Consider the following 25,543-nt stretch of genomic DNA (forward strand, 5'->3'; position numbering starts at 1 on the left):
GGCGGCAGAGAAGCATCTTGCAAGAGGTCTGTGTGTGTGCTGAGGCAAGGGGACGCCGGGCAGGCTGACGGTACACGCCCGCCTTGTGTTAGTCTGGGGCCAGGTCACCGGCAATGTCTTCAAGAACCAGAAGGTGGGAGGACAAAAAGGCCATGCTCAAGCTCTGCAAAACCTAAGTCCAATTATATTCCACAACATTTCCTTTAATAGCAAGGAGTGGGTTTCACGAAGTTTTCTCCATCTGCCTTGGGAAAAGTCCTCCAGAGAGCCCCACGAAAAGTGTCACCAAAGTACTGTGGCCAGGGCTGTAGAATCTTTTTCTTCCTTTCTGCGTCTATTCAATATGCACCGGAACGATTCTAGCTGCTCTTGCCGGAAGTGTGGCTAGCATAGCGTGCAAAGACGCCGCGTTGTGACCTACGTGGGCGGAGTCAGCCGTGCAGACCTAGAACCTAGCGCCGGAAGTGTGTCTGCGTAAAACTGCGGCTCGGAGGCGGGACAGGCAGTGCTCCCGAAGCGGAAGTTTCGCGGGGAAGCTTTTGCACCTAAGGACACTTCCTGTTTCCTAGTAACAATAGGAAGTGTCCGCAGAGCTGGGGGTAGACTCCTGGCTCATGCCAGCTGCGCCCTCTTTTCTCTACCTCCTTCCTCTTCCCCCCTTCTCCTTTCCCTCTTTCGCTTCCCTCCCACCTCCCGGGAACCCTGGCTGAGTGTGCGTGTGTGGGAGCGCGAGAGCCCCCCGACAGCCACCCCTTGGGGCGCGCGGCTGCAGTTAGGGTAAGGGTCCCAGTGCGCAGGCGCGCTCTCGTTCGCGGTCCCCAACTGACGCGCCCGCGGCGGGAAGGAGAGGGGGCCGCCGGTGCGAGGTAGGCGTCCTGAGAGGAAATTGGCAGACGAGATGAGTGAGGTCAGAGGACTTCATTGGTGGTTGACTAGGGGAAGGGACTTTTGATCAAAGGGGCTTTGTGAGGTGAGAATTCCGGGTGCAGGTTCAGTAAAGGGGTTTACGGTCGGAAACAGTTGTACTGGGGTCCCATGGGAAGAAGAGTCAGAGTTGGAGAAGGACAAGACGATGTAGGAGGCATGAGAGAGCAAGGGCTTTGGGATGAAGACCGCCTCAGTCAGGGGGTTTGCTGTTACGTGAACTAGAATAACAGGCATTGCCGTGTGTTCTGAGGATTGAGTAACACAATGAATATAGTTAGCACAGTGCCTGGCACATGGTAATATAATACTCTTCATGAGTTGCTGTCATCATCAGTATTAAGAGAGGAGGCAGAAGAAAAAAATGAGAAAGACTGGTGAGGGTAAGATCAGGAGGCATGGGAGAGAAAAGGTAGGCAATGAAGTGACATTACAACCTGGTATTGATGTTATTCCCAAGATGGAAGATAGTTTGAGTTCAAGGGAAGTAGATAAAAGAAGTCGCTAAGAGAGTCTTTTGGGGTTTTTTGTTTTTTTGAGATGGAGTCTCGCTCTGTCACCCAGGCTGGAGTGCTGTGGTGGGATCTCAGCTCACTGCAACCTCCACCTCCCAGGTTCAAGCAGTTCTTCAGCCTCAGCCTCCTGAGTAGCTAGAATTACAGGTGCCCACCACCACGCTTGGCTAATTTTTGTATTTTTAGTAGAGACAGGGTTTCACCATGTTGGCCAGGCTGGTCTTGAACTCCTGAACTCAGGTGATCCACCAGCCTCGGCCTCCCAAAGTGCTGGGATTACAGGCGTGAGCCACCACGCCTGGCCCAGTTAAGAGAGTCTTAACTCTCTTAACTCTCTTGTCACAAGGAAAAGAGACCTTGTGACACTGAAATGACTCGGGGTGGTGGGGGAACAAGCCAGCCCTTTCCCTGAAGGAGGCCTCTAACCTCTCCTCTCAGGTCCTCAGCTATTAACTGGAGGAAACAGCTGCTTTTTCAGTGCTTCTCAGCTACTCTGTTTGGCTGAGAGATGAAGTAGGAAGATTTGGACTTCTCTTATTGAAAGGCCTAGAGAAGGTTTTGGTGTCCTTTTAAGATGTCACAGAAAATTTTTGTTTCAGGATTGTAGGGAGCAGATTCCTACTGTTCTTAAAGGACAGTAATGCCTTTTGAGTCTGGGCTGAAGAACATAACAGGTCTGTGATCAGAAGTAGGTTGCATCTCTCTCAACTTTAATTTCCTTAGCTATACCTGTAGGGATGACTTAAGCCTAGGGGAGCTCCTATATTTGGGAAGCTTGTGCACAGGGAAGCCTTAAATGATGGTGCCTGCAGATTGGATCTAGTAGAAATTAGGTCCTTGGGCATGGATGCTTGGGGAACCTCTCAGTGACCTCAGGTGAACTTGTTGCTCGTAGAGCCAAGAGGCGAAGTTAATTCAGGCCTTCCTTTTGACCACTGCCCCCTCTTCCTAGGCCTTGGCCCCTCCACCAGAGGAAGGTGCTGCCACGTGTCTGCTCCTTCTGAACCTCCAGGTTTCTGCTACGTTGCCCCATGGAGGACACACCCCCCTCACTCAGCTGCTCCGACTGTCAGCGCCACTTTCCCAGCCTCCCAGAGCTCTCTCGGCACCGAGAACTGCTCCATCCATCTCCCAACCAGGACAGTGAGGAGGCTGACAGCATCCCTCGGCCCTACCGTTGTCAGCAGTGTGGGCGGGGCTACCGTCACCCCGGGAGCCTGGTTAACCATCGTCGGACCCACGAGACTGGCCTTTTCCCCTGTACCACCTGTGGCAAGGACTTCTCCAATCCCATGGCTCTCAAGAGCCATATGAGGACACATGCTCCTGAGGGCCGCCGCAGGCACAGGCCCCCACGCCCCAAGGAAGCCACTCCACGCCTCCAGGGTGAGACGGTGTCCACTGACTCCTGGGGCCAAAGGCTTGGCTCTAGTGAAGGCTGGGAAAACCAGACAAAACATACAGAAGAGACACCTGACTGTGAATCTGTACCTGACCCCAGGGCAGCTTCGGGTACGTGGGAAGATCTGCCCACCAGACAAAGAGAAGGCTTGGCAAGCCACCCAGGTCCTGAGGATGGTGCAGACGGCTGGGGACCCTCCACTAACTCTGCCAGAGCCCCTCCTCTCCCCATCCCAGCCAGCAGCCTTCTTAGCAACTTGGAACAGTATCTGGCTGAATCAGTAGTGAACTTCACAGGGGGCCAGGAGCCCACCCAGTCCCCTCCTGCTGAGGAGGAGCGGCGGTACAAATGTAGTCAGTGTGGCAAGACCTACAAGCACGCCGGGAGCCTCACCAACCACCGCCAGAGCCACACGCTGGGCATCTACCCCTGTGCCATCTGTTTCAAGGAGTTCTCTAACCTCATGGCTCTGAAGAACCACTCTCGACTGCATGCCCAGTATCGGCCTTACCACTGTCCCCACTGCCCCCGTGTCTTCCGGCTCCCCCGGGAGCTGCTGGAACACCAGCAGTCCCATGAGGGTGAAAGGCAGGAGCCACACTGGGAGGAGAAAGGGATGCCCACCACCAATGGGCACACAGATGAGAGCAGCCAGGACCAGCTCCCCAGTGCACAGATGCTGAATGGCTCTGCGGAGCTCAGCACCTCTGGGGAGCTGGAGGACAGTGGCCTGGAGGAATACCGGCCTTTCCGCTGTGGGGACTGTGGCCGTACTTACCGCCATGCTGGGAGCCTCATCAACCATCGAAAGAGCCACCAGACAGGTGTCTACCCCTGCTCACTCTGTTCTAAGCAGCTGTTCAATGCGGCTGCCCTCAAAAACCATGTGCGGGCTCATCACAGGCCCAGGCAAGGAGTTGGGGAAAATGGGCAGCCATCAGTCCCACCAGCTCCCCTGCTGCTGGCTGAGACCACCCACAAAGAGGAAGAGGACCCCACCACCACCCTGGACCATCGGCCCTATAAGTGCAGTGAGTGTGGTCGTGCTTACCGCCACCGGGGGAGCCTGGTGAACCATCGCCACAGCCATCGGACTGGAGAGTACCAGTGCTCACTCTGTCCCCGCAAGTACCCCAATCTCATGGCCCTGCGCAACCACGTGCGGGTACATTGCAAGGCTGCTCGCCGAAGTGCAGACATCGGGGCTGAGGGTGCCCCCAGCCACCTCAAGGTAGAACTCCCGCCTGACCCAGTGGAGGCAGAGGCAGCCCCGCACACAGATCAGGACCATGTGTGCAAACATGAAGAAGAGGCCACGGACATCACCCCAGCAGCAGACAAGACAGCAGCACATATCTGTAGCATCTGTGGGCTGCTCTTTGAAGACCCTGAGAGCCTTGAACGTCATGGCCTGACTCATGGGGCAGGGGAAAAGGAAAATAGCAGAACAGAGACCACAATGTCACCTCCTAGGGCCTTTGCCTGCCGAGACTGTGGAAAGAGCTATCGCCACTCAGGCAGCCTTATCAACCACAGGCAGACCCACCAGACAGGAGACTTCAGTTGTGGGGCCTGTGCCAAGCACTTCCACACCATGGCTGCCATGAAGAACCACTTGCGCCGGCACAGTCGGCGGCGGAGCAGGCGGCATCGGAAGCGGGCTGGCGGTGCCAGCGGTGGGAGAGAAGCCAAACTCCTGGCAGCGGAGAGCTGGACCCGGGAGCTAGAAGACAATGAAGGCCTGGAGTCTCCCCAAGACCCTTCAGGGGAAAGTCCTCATGGGGCTGAAGGCAACCTGGAAAGTGATGGGGACTGTTTGCAGGCTGAATCTGAAGGGGACAAATGTGGGCTTGAGAGGGATGAGACCCATTTCCAGGGTGATAAAGAGAGTGGAGGCACTGGGGAAGGACTGGAAAGGAAGGATGCCAGTTTACTTGACAACTTGGACATCCCAGGTGAGGAAGGTGGTGGCACTCACTTCTGCGATAGCCTCACTGGGGTGGATGAAGACCAGAAGCCAGCCACTGGCCAACCCAACTCCTCTTCCCACTCTGCCAATGCTGTCACTGGCTGGCAGGCTGGGGCCGCTCACACATGCTCTGACTGTGGGCATTCTTTCCCCCATGCCACTGGCCTGCTGAGCCACAGGCCCTGCCACCCACCAGGCATCTATCAGTGCTCCCTCTGCCCGAAGGAGTTTGACTCTCTGCCTGCCCTCCGCAGCCACTTCCAGAACCATAGGCCTGGGGAGGTGACCTCAGCACAGCCTTTCCTCTGCTGCCTCTGCGGCATGATCTTCCCTGGGCGGGCTGGCTACAGGCTTCACCGGCGCCAGGCCCACAGCTCCTCTGGCATGACTGAGGGCTCAGAGGAGGAGGGGGAAGAGGAAGGAGTGGCAGAGGCAGCCCCTGCACGCAGTCCACCACTGCAGCTCTCGGAAGCAGAGCTGCTGAATCAGCTGCAGCGGGAGGTGGAAGCGCTGGACAGTGCAGGGTATGGTCACATCTGTGGCTGCTGTGGTCAGACCTACGATGACCTGGGGAGCCTGGAGCGTCACCACCAAAGTCAGAGTTCTGGGACTACTGCAGACAAGGCTCCCAGCCCCTTGGGAGTGGCAGGTGATGCCATGGAGATGGTCGTGGACAGTGTCTTGGAGGACATAGTGAATTCTGTCTCTGGAGAGGGTGGAGATGCCAAGTCTCAAGAGGGAGCAGGCACCCCCTTGGGAGACAGCCTCTGCATCCAGGGTGGGGAAAGTTTGCTAGAGGCTCAGCCCCGCCCCTTCCGCTGCAACCAGTGTGGCAAGACCTATCGCCATGGGGGCAGCCTGGTGAACCACCGCAAGATCCACCAGACTGGAGACTTTCTCTGCCCTGTCTGCTCCCGCTGCTACCCCAACCTGGCTGCCTACCGTAATCATCTGCGGAACCACCCTCGCTGCAAAGGCTCTGAGCCCCAGGTTGGGCCCATCCCAGAGGCAGCAGGTAGCAGTGAGCCGCAGGTTGGGCCCATCCCAGAAGGAGGCAGCAACAAGCCCCAGCACATGGCAGAGGAGGGGCCGGGGCAAGCAGAAGTCGAGAAGCTCCAGGAAGAACTTAAAGTGGAGCCCCTGGAGGAAGTGGCCAGGGTGAAAGAAGAGGTGTGGGAGGAGACCGCTGTGAAGGGGGAGGAGATAGAGCCCAGGCTGGAGACGGCCGAGAAGGGCTGCCAGACTGAAGCCAGCTCTGAGCGGCCCTTCAGCTGCGAGGTGTGTGGCCGATCCTACAAGCACGCCGGCAGCCTCATCAACCACCGGCAGAGCCACCAGACCGGCCACTTTGGCTGTCAGGCTTGCTCCAAGGGCTTCTCAAACCTCATGTCCCTCAAGAACCACCGGCGCATCCATGCAGATCCCCGACGTTTCCGCTGCAGCGAGTGTGGGAAGGCCTTCCGCCTGCGGAAACAGCTGGCCAGCCACCAGCGGGTCCACATGGAACGGCGTGGGGGTGGGGGCACCCGAAAGGCGACTCGGGAAGATAGGCCCTTCCGCTGTGGGCAGTGCGGGCGGACCTATCGCCACGCCGGCAGCCTCCTGAACCACCGGCGCAGCCACGAGACGGGCCAGTACAGCTGCCCCACCTGCCCCAAGACCTACTCCAACCGCATGGCCCTGAAGGACCACCAGAGGCTGCACTCAGAGAATCGGCGGCGACGGGCTGGACGGTCCAGGCGCACAGCTGTGCGTTGCGCCCTCTGTGGCCGCAGCTTCCCTGGCCGGGGATCTTTGGAGCGGCACCTGCGGGAGCATGAGGAGACAGAAAGGGAGCCAGCCAATGGCCAGGGAGGCCTGGATGGCACAGCGGCCAGTGAGGCGAACCTGGCTGGCAGCCAGGGACTAGAGACCCAATTGGGTGGTGCTGAGCCAGTACCCCACTTGGAGGATGGAGTCCCAAGGCCAGGGGAGCGCAGTCAGAGCCCCATCAGGGCAGCAAGCTCAGAAGCCCCAGAGCCACTGTCCTGGGGTGCAGGGAAGGCAGGTGGGTGGCCGGTAGGTGGGGGACTGGGGAATCATAGTGGAGGCTGGGTTCCTCAGTTCCTAACTAGGTCAGAGGAGCCAGAGGACAGTGTCCACAGGAGTCCTTGCCACGCTAGTGACTGCCAGCTCAATGGACCTACTCTGAGTCACATGGATAGCTGGGACAACAGAGACAACAGCTCTCAGCTGCAGCCAGGGAGCCACTCCTCCTCTTGCAGCCAGTGTGGCAAGACTTACTGCCAGTCGGGCAGCCTCTTGAACCACAACACCCACAAGACAGACCGACACTATTGCCTGCTCTGCTCCAAGGAGTTCTTAAATCCTGTGGCCACAAAGAGCCACAGCCACAACCACATAGACGCCCAGACCTTTGCCTGTCCTGACTGTGGCAAAGCCTTTGAGTCCCACCAGGAACTGGCCAGCCACCTGCAGGCTCATGCCCGGGGCCACAGCCAGGTGCCAGCCCAGATGGAGGAGGCCAGAGATCCCAAAGCCGGGACTGGGGAGGACCAGGTGGTTCTCCCTGGTCAAGGGAAAGCCCGGGAGGCCCCATCAGAAACCCCCAGAGACCCAGGAGAGAGTGTGGAGAGAGCCAGGGGAGGACAAGCGGTGACGTCCATGGCGGCTGAGGACAAGGAGCGGCCCTTCCGCTGCACCCAGTGCGGGCGCTCCTACCGCCATGCTGGCAGCCTGCTGAACCACCAGAAGGCCCACACCACAGGGTTGTACCCGTGCTCCCTCTGTCCCAAACTTCTCCCTAACCTGCTGTCTCTTAAGAACCACAGCAGGACCCACACGGACCCCAAGCGCCACTGCTGCAGCATCTGTGGCAAGGCCTTTCGGACAGCTGCCCGGCTGGAGGGCCACGGGCGGGTCCATGCACCCCGGGAGGGGCCTTTCACCTGCCCCCATTGTCCCCGCCACTTCCGCCGCCGAATCAGCTTCGTGCAGCACCAGCAGCAGCACCAGGAGGAGTGGACGGTGGCCGGCTCCGGTAGGGGGCATGAAGGGTCCCAGGAGGAGGTGGGCACACAGTGGAGGGGGAAGTCCAGCCCCAAAGTGGGTGGGGGAGCAAGGAGTGAGAGGAGAGAGCCCCGGGGATTCTAAGAGGTGGGCGGGGGCTTGGCTATGGGGTGAGAGAAGTAGTTTGAGGATGTGCTGAGCTGAGCACCCACAGGTCAGGTATAACAAATAGGGTGGGTTGGGCAGCACGTGGGGGCGTGGTCAGGCCGAGGCTGCTACCTGGGCTCCTCCATTACACTGTAGCCAGAATGGAATGGTCTTTCTGTTCAGGGGAAGGTCACTGGGTACCCCCTGGCTGCTGTGTCTGGAAACCCTCCTGAGTCAGCCAGTAAAGTAATGACTTCCAGAGAAAAAGAGGAAGCCATTGGTTTGGTCTAGGTTCCATTCTTTCCTGGAGCAGGCCGGGTGCCAGGGAACAAGGGATGGGGCATGGGCTCCACGGCTTCCCTGCTGACTTGGCCATGGAAACTGGTTCACTGGTTGGCATCCTACTCCCTGTCCCTCTTTCCCTGCGCCTTGTCTCTGCTGCTCCTCTCCTTGGAAACTAGACCTCTGGTCCTTCCCTGTCAGTGTTGCTCCCATCTCTTCTCTAACCTTTATTCAGCCCCTTCTCCCTCTGCTGCCAACGGCCTTTTTAGGATCCAACCAAACCACCCTTTCTACCTGCGCACCCTGCCACCCTCTGCACACCTTTAACTGGAGGACTGAGTCACAGATAATTGTTTCCTTGAAGTCCAGGCCCAGCTGCAGCAACAACAGTCATTAGCCCGTGTCACATCCCTGATCAGAGGGCATCTCCGTGGGGAATCGCCTCCACCCAGCACTGCTGGAAGCCGCAGCTGCCAGGGAGTGGGGCGGCCGGTTCCCTCAGCAGGACCTGGGCTGGCCTCTCCACCTCCTCTAGTAGAGGCGGACCCATTCCATCTAGTGGCCACCGAGGGTGGGTGGCCCTGAGATGGTGGGCCCTTGACAGGCCTTGTCAGAGCAGAGGGCAGGTGGGAGTCACCTGAAAGCTGAAGGAATGGCTTTAAGGATAGAAGATTTCTCATGACCTCAAGGGATATGAGGGAGGAGCCAGTTTGCCAGGGCTGGGAAAATAATTAGGAGGCCTAGAATCCCTGTTCTCATCTGGGCCTCCGGGGCCAGGGGCGGGGGAATGGCCTGCAGGGCTGGGAGGGGGTACACGCTGTGCGGGGTCTGCCCCTCAGTTGGTGACCTCCTCTCTCTCTCCCCCCAGGAGCCCCAGTGGCACCAGTGACGGGCAGAGGGGACTTGCCATTGCCCCCTCCACCCACCCCCACGACCCCACTCCTGGATCCTTCACCCCAGTGGCCTGCAGACCTCAGCTTCTCCCTCTGAACTTCAAGTCTCCAAAGATCAGAATCTGGGGGAGGGAGCGCGTGCAGGGAGGGGCTTGATCTCCACATTTTCTCAGGAGTAGTTTGGGCATCCCCATATCTTCTCCTCTCCCCTTGTGAAGAGGACCCAGATCTGGCTTCTTTCCCAAGGAGGGGGTGGGGTGTTCCTCGCGTCCCTGTCCTTGAAGGACCTCCTTCCCCCAGCCTCATCACCGTGCTCTTCTCAGCGCCACCCTCAGCAGCCAGATTGGAACACCAGGGAGAGGCGGATGCAGAGCCCCACCGGTGGGAAAGTTGCCTGTGGAAGGGAGCCTTTTGCTACAATTTGTAACTTATTTTCTAAAGTCTATTTTGTAACAATTTATTTAAGTTTAAAAAAAGGAAAACTGCTGCCCCCCAAAAAAAGAAATTTTCAAAACAACGTGGCTGGCGTGATTGTATCTGAAAGGGTAAAGGAGGAGGAAAGCTGGGACACCTGCTTGGTAGCAGAGTTGGGTGTGGGAATGTCCACAAACACCCCTGTCCTGCAGGGTGGGGAGTGGGCACCTGTGGCCCCAGGCAGGTTCCTTCCCACAGCTGCTGGGCTTCTGGGCCTGCCCTGGTGCCTGGAATCACACATGACAGGGTGGGGAGGACAGGGGCAGTAATGCCATTTGCCTGCCTGCATTCTCTTGTCCTGAGAATGGCCAGGTCCCCTGTCAGCAGCTGGTTGGTTGGCCTGTGGGGAAGGAAGGAGGGTGGAGTTGTCCTCATCCTCACGGCTTTGGTCCCTCCCTCCCTCCCCATTCCTCGAAGGAACAGGGTCTGTCTTGGCCGCCATGACAGATGAGAATACTGAGGCTCAAAGCTGTTGAGCAGCCTGCTCCAAGTCACACGATGACAAAGAACCAGAATCTGAATCAAATGGGTCTGCCTGTTGCTCCACCCTACCCAAGGCAGCTGGAGTGGGTTAGAACGGCACGTTCTCACTGGAGAGAGAAGGGTCCTGGAGAGGCAGGGTTTGGCAGGAGGCCCCGGGGCCACATACTTATGTTGGCCAGGCAGCTTCCAGGCTCAGCCTCGGGCTCTGGTTCCTCGGCGAAGTAGACCTGCCAGTCCAAACTGCTGACCCAGTCCTCATAGGCAGGGAGCGCGGTGAAGACCGCCGGCCTGGCGGGGCCTTGGCAAGCATCTCCGAAGCTGTGCAGCCCGGCCAGGAACCATGTGCCCCTCACCTCATGCACCAGTGGTGCCCCAGACAGGCCCTGTCAGGGGTCAGGTGACACTGGGTGACTTTTTATAGGCAGCTGTGCAGGACGGTAGAGCAGGCTAGGGAACCTCTGGCTGTTTGGGGGCTAATTGGCAAAAAGGCTTAGTTTCAGGTGGGAGGTGGGTCCAGAGGCCAAGCCTGGAAGGTCCATTCTTGAGCTATTGGGTGAGGGGATGCCAGGGGCCTATTAGGTAAGGTGTGGGGGCCTGGGGCTCACCTCACAGCTGGGCAGCTCACCCACAGCACTGGTACACACCATCCCTGGCAGAATAGGGCTGCCGTCACCCCCAGGAGCTGCATGCAGCCGGCTGCAGGCCCTAGGCCCCAGGAGGGTCACGGGCACTGTCTGGAGGGAGCTGATGCCTGTGGAGCAAGGGAAAGCTGGCTGCCGCGGCCTGCAGGTTGGATGGACAGCAGCCCTGGCCCTGTGCCCACCTACCTGCTCCTGGGCGGGCCCGTCCCAGAACCCAGCCGCGCTCCCCATCAGGCAGGTGGTGGTCAGCATAGGGCAGGCAGAGGGGCCGCAGGCTGGCTCCCAGTGTCACAGGCTGGGCCAGCAGCAGGAGGGCCACGTCGTAGCCCCCCTCAGGGTGGGTGTAGGCTCCATGCAGGATGAGCTGCTTCAGGCCCCACTCCTCCGGTCTGGTCCCCAGCCCTACGCTCCATTCCTCTGGGGCCTGGCGCCTGTGCAGAGGCAGTGTGGACGGCACCAGGTGACAGGGCTGCCGGCAGGCGCAGGGGGCACAGCAGAGAGGGATCCAAGACTCACCCAATGAAGCAGTGGGCAGCAGTTAGCACCGCCTCCTCTGACACCAGGGCTCCGCCACAGGCCAGCTGTCCCTGGTGCATCAGCCTGGCATCCCAGGGCCATGGGGAGGGTGCTCCTGCCTGGGGACCTGCTGTCCTCAAGGATCCACAGGCTGAAACAGATGAGTGCCTCATCTGACTTCTTGCTAAGCACTTCCCACTTCCCATCAAATCCTCACAGTATCTTTTGAAATTGAATTTTGTTCCCCTCATTACTGAAGGTAACCAAAGTTCCAGAGAGGTTAAGAGACTTCCTTGCTCTGTAACTACAGGCAAGTGGCAGACTTGCGATTCGCAAGCCAGGGCCTGAGCTTTTAGCCCTGTTGGTCTGATGGGACCCCTGTCCCAGCCTCGTGGGAATGCCCCTACTTGTCACTCCCCTGCTCCACCCGTCTGCACCCTCCAGGCTGGGCCTGCCTCCCGTATTCCTGACTCATTAGTGCATCTCTTATCATCAAGACATAATATCCATCCCAGGAATTACTTTGCATTCAATTTGCATGCCAGTCACTTAATGCCGGAATTCTGACTGGGAGCCCTACCCTGTGCAGGCTCGCTGGGTCCCTGCTGGAAGCCTGCCACTTCCCCAGAAACCCAAGTCAGGTCTCAGAGATTCCTCTTCTCACCTAAACTCCAAACCTGTAGAGTTCCAAAGTGCCTGTGCCTCTCAGTCCTAACAGGGCTGTTCCCATCCCAGGGGGTGAAAGAGCCCCCTAATTAGGCTCGGCGGTGTGGATGCCTATGCCAGTTCTCTAGTCCTAACTGAGGTTTGCTTCACAGTGGCTTCTGCCCACTCCCAGCATGCCCCACTCGTACCTACACAGCTGTCCTCATCACTCATCTCCGGGGTCTCTGGGCTCTGGGCCAGGAAAGCTGCCCCCTGAACTCGAGCCTGCAGCCAGGAACTGTGAGCAGCTGTGTTGGTCAGCAGCACAGGAGCGTCCTCCTGGGCACAGCTTGATGCAAAGCTGATGATGCCAGCCTGAACCCAGTGTCCGTCAGGCTCGAGGCACAGCACAGGGCCCCCGGAATCTCCCTGGAGCCAGGCAACAAAGCCAAGGACAGATGCCTGAGCCCAGCTATGGCAGACACCCTCTGATTGCAGCTCTTTCCCCCAGTCCTGTGAGTCCAACCCCCAGCCCAGGGTTAGGCCCCTCCCCTTCTGCTCCTTCTCTTCTCCCTATCAGACCTGACAGGGGCCCTGCACCCCAGGCTGGGGGCCCCCACATAGCATCCCAGGCCGGGCCGGGTTGGACAGGTGTCGCTGGTGCAGCTGGTTGTAGATACAGTTACATGTGGGGCGACTGATGAGACGCAGGCGCAGATTGCGTAGGGTCCCAGGAGCTGGTGAAAGAGACGGGGCTAGGGCTGGAGTCTGGGATCTGGGAAGCAAGGGAGACTGGAAGCCAGGACAGTTGGGAGCTGAGACTGTGACGCTGGGCAAGCAGAGTGCCTCTCCGAGCTTCAGTCTGGGCCAGCACTTACCATCACTGGTGTCCTGATCCCAGCCAGTGGCCCAGCAGGAGGCTCCAAAGGGGAAGCGATGGACAGGCTGGGGCAGGCAGAGGGGTGTGTGGGTCGTGGGGTGGGCGAGCTGCAGCAGGGCCAGGTCTGAGCCCTGGCTGTAGTGGTTATAGGCCCTGGGCAACTGCAGGGCAGCCACCCCCACCTCTTCGGCCCCAGGGCTGAGTCCCTCACGCTGCAGAGAACCCAGGACCACTGACCAGGAGTTCAGTTCTGTTGCTGCTGCCCTGGAAGGGGAAGGACAAGGTCCAGGCTGCTGAGTGCAAGGGTAGACAGTGACACCATGGGAGACCCCACAGGTAGGTGGAAGATAGCAGAGAGCACTCCACGGCTTTTTCTTTTTGAGGTAGGGTCTCGTCCTGTCGCCCAGGCTGCAGTGCAGTGGCATGACCATGACTCACTACAAGCCTTGACCTCCCAGGCTCAAGCGATCCTCCCACCTCAGCCTCGTGAGTAGCTGGGACTACAGGCGTGCACCACCATGCCTGGCTAATTTTACAGTTTTTGTAGAGACATGGTCTTGCTATGTTGCACAGGCTAGTCTTGAACTCTTGGGCTCAAGCGATCCTCCCTCCGTGGCCTCCCAAAGTGCTGGGATTACAAGCGTGAGCTACTGTGCCCGGCCTCAGTCTGTGACTTTAAGCGAGGTCATTCCCTTGCAACCTGAGTTTTCTGATTTGTAAATCTTCTACCATGAAAGGTGGTTGTTACAATTAACTTGACAGTATGTACCCAGGACATGGCAGATTCTCAGTAAATGGTTCTTTATTATTACTCTAGAGGCAGGGACTAGCCTTGTGGGGCTTGAGACAAATTGTCCACTCCCCAGAGCCGGAGACCCTGCCTGACCCCAGCCATGACTTACTTTTCAAAGCAGTGGGCAGCAGTGAGGACCCAGGTGTCTGCCACCAGGGAGCCGCTGCAGATGTGGGCTCCTTGCCTCCTCACACTGGCCTGCCAGGGCCACTCGCCAGAGACTGTGTTGCCCTCCTGAGGCTTGGGGGGGCCGGGGCCACGCTGTCCACAGGCTGTGGAAAGGAGTTGGTCACACTGACAGCAGATACCTGTCCTGACCTCACCCCAGTCCCAACCCAGACCCAAGTAAGACCTAGGCCCCGTGTCCCCAGACCTTACCACGCTGAGCGGCTTGAAGACCTGGGAAGAGAGAGACACAGGTGAGACGCAGGGACTCCAGGCCTGCCTAGCTTTGGGGAGGAGAGGGGATGGGCTGGGGGGCGGGCCCAGGGTCCTTGCCTGTGACTCTGATTACCTCACCAGCCCCTCCCAGAATGACAATATTTATATGAGGCCGAGACAGCTTTTATTGGAACCTATTCAGTGTGCACACTCAGTAATTAATTCTCCTTCAGCTGTGCTCAGCACTCCGGGGCTTGATGTTCAGCTTGGGAGTAGGCCAGCCCTCCTCCAGGCTTCAAAACCCCCAACTCCTGCCCCCGCCACTGAGTCAGCCAGGCGGCCTCTGTGTGTAGAGAGCATTAGCTTAATTGTCCTCTTAGCAGCAGAGGCCTAACAGGAAGGATTAGAGGCCTGCATCATTTCCAAGTGGGGAGGGCCCCAAGAAATGGAGACTTACCTCACCCTGGTCTAGAGACTCAGTCTTCCGCACCTTCCCAGAAACTGCCTGAGAGCCCGCCAGAGAGAGGGCCCCTGCCCACCGCCCCTCACAGGCACACAGGCACCCCATGAGACAGCTGAGCCAGGCTGCCCAGAGGATGGATGAAAAGAAAGGGAAACTGAGGCCAGAGGAGCCCAGAGTTTGCCTGACGTCATTGTGGAAGTCGAGGGGGAGGCAGGCACAGGACACACGCAGGCAGCACCTCACACACACACAAGACCACAGGCCCCACCAACGCAAACTGCAGCTGGCCCAAGAAAATCTCATCCATGTTGACACAGGTGGCCACATATACCGCCCCACAGAGTCCTATGGAGTTACATCCCCACTGGTGGACTGTCGCCCACAGGCGGTCCCCCCACCAAGAAGCAGGGACTGCTGGGGCAGAGATGGCCCCTGAGCCCCCACCAGGCCACCCCCATACCCCAGCACATGGCGGCTTACCCTCCATGAGGACCGTGGCACCCGCGATGAGCAGCACTGGGCCCCAGCACCACTTCATGCTGCCCCGGGCCACTCTGCCACCTGTGCTCCACTCTCAGAGAGGCCACCTGGGTCTCCCTGGCTCCACCTCTGCTCCACCTCCAGTTGGCTAGGAGTCAGCTGTCTGCTTGCCCTAGCCAGCAGTTCCTAGCTCTGGGGCTGTGGCTGTGTGACCCTAGGCTTGTCACCACCCCTCTCTGGGCCTTAGCCGTGGAGCCAAACTGTCTGGGTTTAAATCTGTTTCCTTACTACTTGAGTGGCCTGGGAGAGCTAACCTGCCTGTGCCTTGTCTGAGAAACAGTTGTTGAATGGAAAACGCCTCAATGACAGCCTGGCACAGGGCAAGCTCACTCCCAGCATGAAAGTGCCATCCTGGAACCATGGAGGGCACGTGGGCAGCTCCTCCCAGTCCCCACTTTTCATTTCCACTCCCCCACTTCTCTTCCATCCAGGGCTAGGTGGGTTTCACATGCCTTCTCCCAGGTCTGCTCAGAGACAGTGTGTGCCAGGCTGAGTGGTGAGGGGCCAGCACCCATTGCTGCTTGCTCGCTGTGAGCCTTTGGCAAATCCCAGTATCTCCCTGGGCCTGCTGGCTTCCCGGGAAACAGGGTGACAGTGGTGCCCACCTTCCTCACAGGCGCAGAGGACTCGGTCAGGCGGGAAGAACACTTTGGCACGTGCCTCCTCTTCCTCTTCCCACTCCTAACTCAGGCTGGCCCAGACCATTCAAGAACCCTGACCCCAAGACAGAGGCAGCTGTGGGTAAGGTTTAGCATATATTATAGATGCTGGCCGGGCATGGTGGCTCACGCCTGTAATCCCAGCACTTTGGGAGGCCAAAGCAGGCAGATCACCTGAGGTCGGGAGTGCGAGACCAGCCTGACCAACATAGAGAAACACTGTCTACTAAAAATACAAAATTAGCCAGGCCTGGTGGCGCATGCCTGTAATCCCAGCTACTCAGGAGGCTGAGGCAGGAGAATTGTGGTGAGCCGAAATTGTGCCATTGCACTCCAGCCTGGACAACAAGAGCGAAAGTCCGTCTCAAAAACAAACCAACAACAAAAAAAAAGCATATAGATGCTGGAGCCAGATGGACCAGGTGGATTCAAATCCTGAGAGCCTCCTGCAGTAGCTGTGTGATCTCAGGCATAATAATTAGCCACTCTGTCCCTATCATCAAGATAGGGATAATAATAGTACCCACCTCATAAATCACTGTAAAGATTAAACGAGTTTAACACGTTAACACAAGTTTTTTTTTTTTTTTTTTTTTTTGGAGACGGTCTTGCTCTGTTGCTCAGGCTGGAGTGCAGTGATCATGGCTCACTGCAGCCTCAACCTTCTGGGATCAAGCAGTCTTCCTGCCAGCTTCCCGATTAGTTGGGACTATAGGTACATACCACCATGCCTGGCTAATTTTTTTTTTTTTTTGTAGAGACAGGGGTCTCACTATTTTGCCCAGGCTGGTCTGGAACTCCTGGCCTCAAGTGATCCTCCTGCCTTGGCCTCCCAAAGTACAGGGATTACAGGTGTGAGCCACTGCACCCCGCCAACACAAGTTCTTAAACAGTGCTTGGCATGTAGGTAAGTGGTCAGGGCATAATAGGCAAAACAAAAACCTTCACAACCTGGCCCTGGCCCTCCAAGGCTACCAATACTGGCTTGGAATGGTCGATAAGGCAACTGGAGGGGTTAAAGTTAAACTCAAGGAAGAACTTCCCAGCAAGCATTTACAGAACCAGAAGGGCAGCCTGCCCTTCCAGGTGTGTGCTCAGCCTTCCCAGGAGAGGAGGCCTGGCTCCTGTGGGCAGCAGGAGCGAGCTGCCAGCCTGTTTCCTGGGGGTGGGGGCCAATGGTGCCCCAGGCCTTGCTGACTCCACACACTGGAGATGAGACTACCCATAACCACCCTTCCCAGCAGGCCCTCCACTCTCCCTCTGACTCACCCTTCCCAGCTCCAGAGAAGGCAACACCGAGGGAGGCCCAGCACCACAGTCCATGGCAGACACATGGTTCAGACTTGGCTGATTGATCTAAGAAACTTTATTGCTCAGAACCTTCCCTCCCTGGGCAATGGAAAGAGCTTTGGAGACCAGCCCATGGGGACAGAGTCAGAGGCACTGGGTGTAAAAAAGAGCGAGCGTGTGGCACATTTGGTCCATTGTCATGTGCGGGTATGGCAGGAGGAGGGGGTAATCTAGAAGCCCCACATCTAGGGCCTTCTAGGGACCCAGATATGCCCCCTTAGGCAAGGCTCACATGCCAAAGCAAAGCAGATAAGGTCAGCCTGGCTTGGGTTGAGGGTTCAGTGCCTCTTAGCCTTGCCCTGGGGTTCTTGGACCTTCCGGAAACTGAGCCACATCAGGCTCACGTTGATAGCATAGGTGGTGATGCAAACAATGCAGAAATCATAGAGCACGAAGAACAGGATCCAGGCCAGGTAGACAGAACCAGCGAGAGACACCAGGGAGCTCAGCAGCATCAGGACAGAGGCCCAGCGTGTCCGCAGGCAACCTGCAAGGCAGAAGAGGGTCCGGTGTGGGCTTCAGGCACTGGCCACCTCCCGAACACTCCATGATGTCACCGCACTACCTAGATGCCAGGAGCTGCTGGGAAGGGTCTCTAAAACAAGAGGCTCCAGGGCAGATGTGGTGGCTTATGCACGTAATCCAAACACTCTGGGAGGCCGAGGTGGGAAGACTGCTTTAGGCTAGGAGTTCAAGACCAGCTTGGGCAACATAGAAAGACCCGATCTGTATCAAAAATTTAGAAATTCAGCTGGGCACGGTGGCTCATGCCTGTAATCCCAGTATTTTGGGAGGCCAATGGGGGTGGATCACCTGAGGTCAGCAGTTCGAGAGCAGCCTGGCCAACATGGCAAAACCCCATCTCTAATAAAAATACAAAAATTAGCCGGGCGTGTTGATGGGCACCTGTAATCCCAGCTGCTGGGGAGGCTAAGGCGGAGAATCGCTTGAACCTAGGAGGTGGAGGTTGCAGTGAGCCGAGATCATGCCACCACACTCCAGCTTGGGCAGCAAGAGCGAGACTTCGTCTCAAAAAAAAAAAAAAAATGCCCGGTGAGGTTGACTCACGCCTGTAATCCTAGCACTTTGGGAGGCCAAGGCGGATGGATCACCAGGTCAAGAGATTGAGACCATCCTAGCCAACATGGTGAAACCCTGTCTCTACTAAAAATACAAAAATTAGCTGGGCGTGGTGACACGCGCCTGTAGTCCCAGCTACTCAGGAGGCTGAGGCAGGAGAATTGCTTGAACCCGGGAGGCAGAGGTTGCAGTGAGCCAAGATCGTGCCACTGCACTCCAGCCTGGTGACAGAGCGAGACTATGTCTCAAAAAAAAAAAAAAAAAAAAAGTTAAAAATTAGCTGGGTGCAGTGACATGTGCCTATAGTCCTAGCTACTCAGGAGGATCGCTTGAGCCAGGTTACAGTGAGCTATGATTGTGCCACTGCACTCCAGCCTGGGCAACAGAGCAAGATTATTTCTTTTTTATTTTATTTTATTTTATTTTATTATACTTTAAGTTTTAGGGTACATGTGCACATTGTGCAGGTTAGTTACATATGTATACATGTGCCATGCTGGTGTGCTGCACCCACTAACTCGTCATCTAGCATTAGGTATATCTCCCAATGCTATCCCTCCCCCCTCCCCCCTCCCCACCACAGTCCCCAGAGTGTGATATTCCCCTTCCTGTGTCCATGTGATCTCATTGTTCAATTCCCACCTATGAGTGAGAATATGTGGTGTTTGGTTTTTTGTTCTTGCGATAGTTTACTGAGAATGATGGTTTCCAGTTTCATCCATATCCCTACAAAGGACATGAACTCATCATTTTTTATGGCTGCATAGTATTCCATGGTGTATATGTGCCACATTTTCTTAATCCAGTCTATCATTGTTGGACATTTGGGTTGGTTCCAAGTCTTTGCTATTGTGAATAATGCCGCAATAAACATACGTGTGCATGTGTCTTTATAGCAGCATGATTTATAGTCATTTGGGTATATACCCAGTAATGGGATGGCTGGGTCAAATGGTATTTCTAGTTCTAGATCCCTGAGGAATCGCCACACTGACTTCCACAATGGTTGAACTAGTTTACAGTCCCACCAACAGTGTAAAAGTGTCCAGGGCGGAGAAATAAGATTATTTCTTAAAAAAAAAAAAAGAAAGCTTCAACAGGTCCCCTCCAAGGGACTGGTCTCTGAAGCTCTTGCCATTGCCCAGGGAGGGAAAGTTCTGAGCAATAAAATTTCTTAAATAAATCGGCCAAGTCTGAACCATGTGTCAGCCAGGACCATGGTGCTGGGCCTCCCTCAGTGATGCCTTCTCTGGAGCTGGGAAGGGTGACTCAAAGGGAGCGTGGGAGCCTGCTGGGAAGGGTGGTAATGGATAGTCTCATCTCCGGCATATGGCATCAGCAAGGCCTGGGGCGCCATCGTCTCCCACTCCCTTGGTTCCTCTCTCTGTTCTTATGGGACTAGATACAAATTTTCCTGCTGAGCACTAAATGAGACAAAAGATAGCTCATGCTCAGCTTCTCCTTAAAAAGGAATTTCGGCATCTTTTCCACAAAACTGGGGTGTTGGTGGGGCATGGTAGCTCACACCTGTAATCCCCCCAGCACTTTGGGAGGCTGAGGCAGACAGATTGCTTGAGACCAGCCTGGGCAACATGGCGAGACACCATCTCTACCAAAAAAAAAACAAAAACAAAAATTAGCTGGGCATAGTGGTGCACGCCTGTGATTCCAGCTACTTGGGAGGCTAAGGTGGGAGGATCCCTTGGGCAGGGAGGCAGAGGTTGCCATGAACTGAGATCATGCCAGTGCACACTAAGGGCATCCTAGACCTCACTTTGGGCAACAGAGCCAGACCCTGTCTCAAAACAACAACAAACAAAAAACCTGGGGACCTAGGATGTCTTTAAGGGCCCTTCAGCCTCTAACAGTACTTAAACCAATTAAAAGATTCCTGTTAGTTACCTCCCCACATCCCCACCCGCAGGACGCTCCGTGATGAGCAGCTAGCTGGCTGTCAGCTGTGTGGATCACCAAGATTGCATGGAGTGGGGCTGAGCTGACCAAGGGGGATGAGGGGCGGGGCGGGGCAGGGCGGGGCGGGCAGGGAGGGGGCGGAGCCACTCACCTAACAATAGCTGTAGTGTGTAGAAGATGCAACCGAATATGCTGTTGGATTGATTGAGGATGCTGTCCTGTCCCAGCACATGCTCCACCAGCCCGAAACCCCTGCCCCACCTGGCAGAGGGGTGGGGTGGGGTGGGGTGGAACCAGGTTAGGACTGTCAACCCAGTGCCTTGGACCCCGCCCGAGAAAGGTGATTTCCAAGAAGCCACCTGGGCTATCCTCTGTTCCCCCACCTCCCATCCTAGTCCAAGGGTCGATGACCTCCTGGCACCGGGCACCTTTGGCCACGTCAGGATTCCATGTCACTGACCCCATCCTCCCCTCTCCCCAGACCAGGCCCGGACGTGGCTACTCCGTAGGCCCTGCTTTTCATCTTAGACCTTAAGCAAGTCTCTTTTTTTTTTTTTTTTTTTTTTTTGAGACGGATTCTCACTCTGGCCCAGGCTGGAGTACAGTGGCGCGATCTCGGCTCACTGACACCTCCGCCTCCCGGGTTCAAGCGATTCTCCTGCCTTAGCCCCCCCGAGTAGCTGGGATTAAGGCACCCGCCATAGCGCCCGATTAATTTTTCTAGTTTTGGTAGAGACAGGCTTTCACCATGTTGGCCAGGCTGGTCAACTCCTGACTTCAAGTGATCCATCCGCCTCGGCCTCCCAAAGTGCTGGGATTACAGGAGTGGGCCACCGCGCCCGGCCCTTAAGTAATTCTTAAAATGGCAAGGCTGGTATAACGGTTCACTCGGTTTTGCATCAGAGACTGGGAGTCGGGGACAGATTATCTTTGCCCTGGACCCCAGAATCTCCAGCTCCCTGGCCACTCACTCGCCTCCTCTGTATTCCGTCATTATGCTAACGCCTGGCCATCACGCACAGCCAGACCGGGCCACCTTGTTCCTGGGCGCAGCCATCGCCAACACCCCCCTTCACCTGCGCGCCGTCCTTGAGACCATCGTCAATCTCTACCGCCATCCTGCCTCCCCGCCTTTCCTGGTCACCGTTATTCCTTGGCATCCAATTCACGTGCGAGTCCCCGGAATAATCCCAGTACCCAGCACTGTCTGGTCCCTTGCCTCGCACTCTTATTTCGAACACCAGTATCTCTGGGTAGCTCAGCCCCTGTGCAACGACCCCGCGAGCAGTCCAGCCCCGTGTCCATTCCCCGGGCACACCGATCCCAGACTCCAGAATAATCATCTGGCATCCTGGCCGCCCTGCTCCGAGGCCCCACGCCTCCCACTCCCGTGCACACCTGGAGGAGAAGACGCGCGAACAGCTGATGGCGGTGCCCACGTCGCAGAGCGCGCGGTAATCCCGGTCCCGGGCGCGCGCCGCCTTCACGTGCAGCGCGTAGAGCGAGAGCACTAAGCCCGTCAGGCAAAGAGCGAGCCGCACCCAGCCAGGGCTCCCCCAGGTGCTGCCCATTATCTCCAGGTTCCGCCCGAGGCGCCCGCGGAGAAAACCAGCCACGGAGCAGGGGCCGGGCGGCGAATGGCCGCGCCCCTCCTGGCCCTCTGACTCGGCGATTGGCCGGCCGTGCTCGCACTCCGCGACCCAAATGGCTGTTCCAGGGCGCTAGTCAAGCGGGCGAGTTAGGAAAACAGCGAAGAATGCCGGGACTAGTGAAGCGGGTAAGGGACGTGCGGAATCGCGGCCCCAGCGGCTGCCAGGCATGATGGGAGTTGTAGTCGGCGCGGCTGCAAGGCATCAAGGGAAATGAAGTCTCCACAGATTTAAAAACTGTTGGCCGGGCACGGTGGCTCACGCTTGTAATCCCAGCACTTTGGGAGGCCGAGGCTGGCGGATTACCTGAGGTCAGGAGTTCAAGACCAGCCTCGCCAACATGGTGAAACCCCATCTCAACTAAAAATACAAAAATTAGCCGGGCGTGGTGGCACATGCCTGTAATCCCAGCTACTCGGGAGGCTGAGGCAGGAGAATTGCTTGAGCCGGGGAGCCGGAGGTTGCAGTGAGCCGAGATCGTGCCACTGCACTCCAGCCAGGCCGACAGAGTGAGACTCTGTCTCAAAAAAAAAAAGAAAGAAAAAAAAAATGTGTTAGTGTGGTTAACAGCATTTGCGCTTACCCTGTGCCAAGTCCTGTTGTAAGAATTGCAGCATCCGGGACCTAGAGACCAGCGGATCAGGGGATCCAGCGAATACGGCGATCCGATTCGGGAACCAAGCATTTCCCCTGAAACTATTTCAGGCACCATTCGGGCTGCAGCCTCCCATCCTCCCGGGTCCTGCCTCACCAGTGCTTCCTGGTGGTCGGTCTCCCTTTCTCCCATACATTCACAGAACCACTCCTTTGGCCACACACACCCTTGACAGTATCCTAACCTCTCTACTATCATGGCGCCCGCCTGACAACACCTGAGCTTGCATCAACTCAACAGTCTCTCCTTTCCAAGCTGTGGGCCAGATGAGGTCTCTCCTTCACAGACGTCCCATCTGATGGTGACCCATCTCTCCTACACCTTCAACCTCTCCATCCTCCCCATCTACACTGCAACTTGTTTCTCTTTCCCATCTCAGAAACAGCAACAAATCTCCCTTCACTAAGAGGTCCTTCACCAGCCTCCTCTCCCGGCATTATCCCATCTACCCCTCCACATTCAAGTTTTTGGAAAGATTCTACACTCCCAGTCTCTACTTCCTCACTTCTTCCTTGCTGCCCACGCCATAAACTAGCTGCTGCCTCCAGCATTGCCCTGACACCTAGTGGCTGGTGTCACCAAGACGCTAGACCCAATGGTTATTTATTTATTTATTTACTTATTTTGAGACGGAGTCTCACTCTGTCGCCCAGGCTGGAGTGCAGCGGTGCCATCTCGGCTCACTGCAACTTCCGCCTCCAGGGTTCAAGTGGTTCTCGTGCCTCAGCCTCCCAAGTAGTTCGGACTACAGGTGCCTGCCACCATGTCTGGCTAATTTTTGTATTTTTAGTAGAGACAGGGTTTCACCATGTTGGCCAGGCTTGTCTTAAACTCCTGACCTCAAGTGATCCACCCACCTCGGCCTCCCAAAATGCTAGGATTATAGGCGTGAGCCACTGCACCCGGCCAATGGTTGTTTTTCAGGTCTTCTCTTGCTTGACCTCCCAGAGGGATCCCTTACTGTTGCACATACCCTTCTGGGAACTCTCTTCCTCTGGCGTCTGTGATATTTCCCTCTCCTGCTGGCTCCTCCCTCTCCAGATGCTGTTTCTCACATCTACTCTCTTCTAGAGAGTGTGGTAGACAGAATAATGGTCGCCAAAGATGTCCCTGCATGAATCCCTGGAACTTGTGAATATGATAGGTTAAATGGCCAAAAGGGAATTAAGGTTGCAGATGGAATTAAGCTGACCAATCTCCTGATTTTATTTTACTTTATTTTATTTTATTTAGTTTTTGAGGTGGAGTTTCGCTCTTGTTGCCCAACTGGAGTGCAATGGTGTGATCTCGGCTCACTGCAACCTCCGCCTGCCAGGTTCGAGAGATTCTCCTGCCTCAGCCTCCCGAGTAGCTGGGATTACAGGCACCCGCCATCATGCCTGGCTAATTTTTTAAATTTTTAGTAGAGACAGGGTTTCGCTATATTGGCCAGGCTGGTCTTGAACTCCTGACCTCAGGTGATCCGCCCACCTCCGCCTCCCAAAGTGCTGGGATTACAGGCGTGAGCCACCGTGCCCAGCCTATATATTTATTTATTTATTTATTTATTTTTGAGATGGAGTTTTGCTCTTGTTGCCCAGGCTAGAATGCAATGGTGCTATCTCGACTCACCGCAACCTCCACCTCCCCGGTTAAAGCGATTCTCCTGCCTCAGGCTCCTGAGTAGCTGGGATTATAGGCATGTGCCACCACGCCTGGCTAATTTTTTGTATTTTTAGTAGAGATGGGGTTTCTCCATGTTGGTCAGGCTGGTCTCAAACTCCTGACCTCAGATGATCCACCCACCTGGGCCTCCCAAAGTGCTGGGATTATAGGCGTGAGCCATCATACCGGGCTCTATTGATTTATTTTTATTTTTATTTTTGAGACGGAGTCTCGCTCTGTTGCCTAGGCTGGAGTGCAGTGGCACAATCTTGGCTCATTATAACTTCCGCCCCCCCCAGGTTCAAGCCATTCTCCTGCCTCAGCCTCCCGAGCAGTTGGGACTACAGGCGCGTGCAACCATGCCTGGCTAATTTTTGTATTTTTAGTAGAGACGGGGTTTCACTGTGTTGGCCAGGCTGGTCTCGAACTTCTGACTTTGTGATCTGCCTGCCTCGGCCTCCCAAAGTGCTGGGATTACAAGTGTAAGCCACCACGCCCAGCCTATTTTGTTTATTTTTTCAAAGACCCTTGACACCCAGGCTGGAGTGTAGTGGCACTGTCATAACTCACTGCAACCTCCGTCTCCCAGGTTCAAGCGATTCTTGCACCTCAGCCTCCCTAGTAGCTAGGAGTACAAGTACGTCCCACCACACCTGGCTAATTTATTTTTATTTTTGTAGAGATGGGGTCTCACTTTGTTTCCCACGCTGGTCTAAACTTCTGGTTTCAAGCAACCTTCCCACCTCAAAGTGCTGGGAGTACAGGCGTGAGCCACCACCACACCTGGCCTAATTTGCTGATTTTTATTTATTTTTTATTATTTATCTTAATTTTTATTTTGAGACAGAGTCTTGCTCTGTCATCCAGGCTGGAGTACGGTGGTGCAATCTCAGCTCACTGCAACCTCCACCTCTCGGGTTCAAGCAATTCTTGTGCCTCAACCTCCCAGGTAGCTGGGATTATAGGTGCTGGCCACCACGCCCGACTAATTATTGTAATTTTTTTTTTTTTTAGTAGAGACGGGATTTCACCATGTTGGCCAGGCTGGTCTCGAACTCCTGACCTCAAGTGATCCACCTGCCTCAGCCTCTCAAAGTATGGGGATTACGGGTGTGAGCCGCCGTGCCTGGCCCAATTTTTGTATTTTCAGTAGAGATGGGGTTTTGCCATGTTGGCCAGGCTGGTCTGGAACTCCTGACCTCAGGTGACCCACCTGCCTCCGCCTCTCAAAGTGCTGGGATTACAGGCATGAGCCACCATGCCTGGCCCACAGGGGTCCTTAAAAAATGAAGGAGGATGGCAGAAGAAAGTCAGAGGGAGATGTGAGTAAAGAAAAAAGACACAGAGAGCTGCAATGTTTCTGGTTTGAAGATGGAGGAAGGGGATTGTGAGCTAATAAATACGGGTGGCCTCTAAAGGCAAGAAAGGGTAAAGAACTGGATTCTCACTCTAGAGTCACCAGGAAGGAACTATCAACATCTTGATTTCAGCCCAGTGAGACTCTGTCAGACTTCTAAGCTACAGAACTGTAAGATAAATTTGTGTTGTTTTACATCATTAAATGTGCAGTAACTTGTTACAGCAGCAATTAGAAATGAATACAGAGGACTGGGCATTAGGCCTGTATCTCAGCTT

General features: G+C 56.0%; 4 protein-coding genes across 14 annotated transcripts; 1 reads left to right on the forward strand and 3 right to left on the reverse strand.

Annotated features, from left to right (window-relative positions):
• Nucleotides 1–348: 348 nt before the first annotated feature.
• ZNF646 (zinc finger protein 646) lies at nt 349–9,646 on the forward strand. Of its 6 annotated transcripts, none has more exons than XM_008959639.6 (3): nt 349–907; nt 2,392–7,879; nt 9,117–9,646. In XM_008959639.6, exons 2-3 carry the CDS (start codon nt 2,471–2,473, stop codon nt 9,135–9,137), a joined length of 5,430 nt encoding a protein of 1,809 aa, XP_008957887.1. In that variant the 5' UTR covers nt 349–907; nt 2,392–2,470; the 3' UTR covers nt 9,138–9,646. The 6 variants fall into 6 exon arrangements, with proteins under 6 accessions (XP_008957887.1, XP_008957884.1, XP_054955316.1 ...); XM_008959636.6 differs by having other exon boundaries at nt 2,392–7,850; XM_055099341.2 differs by having other exon boundaries at nt 349–866.
• Nucleotides 9,583–17,019, reverse strand: PRSS53 (serine protease 53). Of its 4 annotated transcripts, XM_003807492.7 has the most exons (11): nt 14,898–16,025; nt 13,952–13,972; nt 13,683–13,845; nt 12,779–13,044; nt 12,483–12,637; nt 12,110–12,329; nt 11,256–11,406; nt 10,926–11,170; nt 10,704–10,849; nt 10,265–10,481; nt 9,794–9,955 (listed from the first exon to the last, which is right to left on the reverse strand). In XM_003807492.7, the coding sequence occupies exons 1-11, from the start codon at nt 14,953–14,955 to the stop codon at nt 9,936–9,938; spliced, it is 1,662 nt and encodes a 553-aa protein (XP_003807540.1). In that variant the 5' UTR covers nt 14,956–16,025; the 3' UTR covers nt 9,794–9,935. The 4 variants fall into 4 exon arrangements, with proteins under 4 accessions (XP_063453639.1, XP_063453638.1, XP_008957881.1 ...); XM_063597569.1 differs by lacking the exon at nt 14,898–16,025 and adding an exon at nt 16,886–17,019 and having other exon boundaries at nt 9,583–10,481; nt 13,683–13,972; XM_063597568.1 differs by lacking the exons at nt 10,265–10,481; nt 14,898–16,025 and adding an exon at nt 16,886–17,019 and having other exon boundaries at nt 9,583–9,955; nt 12,483–13,044; nt 13,683–13,972.
• On the reverse strand, nt 16,965–22,186 carry VKORC1 (vitamin K epoxide reductase complex subunit 1). Of its 3 annotated transcripts, XM_034940021.3 has the most exons (4): nt 21,359–21,680; nt 20,112–20,221; nt 19,572–19,655; nt 16,965–17,453 (listed from the first exon to the last, which is right to left on the reverse strand). In XM_034940021.3, exons 1-4 carry the CDS (start codon nt 21,529–21,531, stop codon nt 17,245–17,247), a joined length of 576 nt encoding a protein of 191 aa, XP_034795912.1. In that variant the 5' UTR covers nt 21,532–21,680; the 3' UTR covers nt 16,965–17,244. The 3 variants fall into 3 exon arrangements, with proteins under 3 accessions (XP_034795912.1, XP_003807542.1, XP_008957878.1); XM_003807494.7 differs by lacking the exon at nt 19,572–19,655 and having other exon boundaries at nt 21,359–22,186; XM_008959630.6 differs by lacking the exons at nt 19,572–19,655; nt 20,112–20,221 and having other exon boundaries at nt 21,359–21,783.
• LOC129394128 (zinc finger protein ENSP00000375192) lies at nt 21,686–22,182 on the reverse strand. The gene is given in 2 exon segments (XM_055099346.2): nt 21,686–22,147; nt 22,150–22,182. Coding segments are annotated over 2 exon segments (495 nt in total).
• Nucleotides 22,187–25,543: the final 3,357 nt, after the last annotated feature.

This window comes from Pan paniscus, chromosome 18 (assembly GCF_029289425.2).
Source record: "Pan paniscus chromosome 18, NHGRI_mPanPan1-v2.0_pri, whole genome shotgun sequence".
NCBI classification, from domain to species: domain Eukaryota; kingdom Metazoa; phylum Chordata; class Mammalia; order Primates; family Hominidae; genus Pan; species Pan paniscus.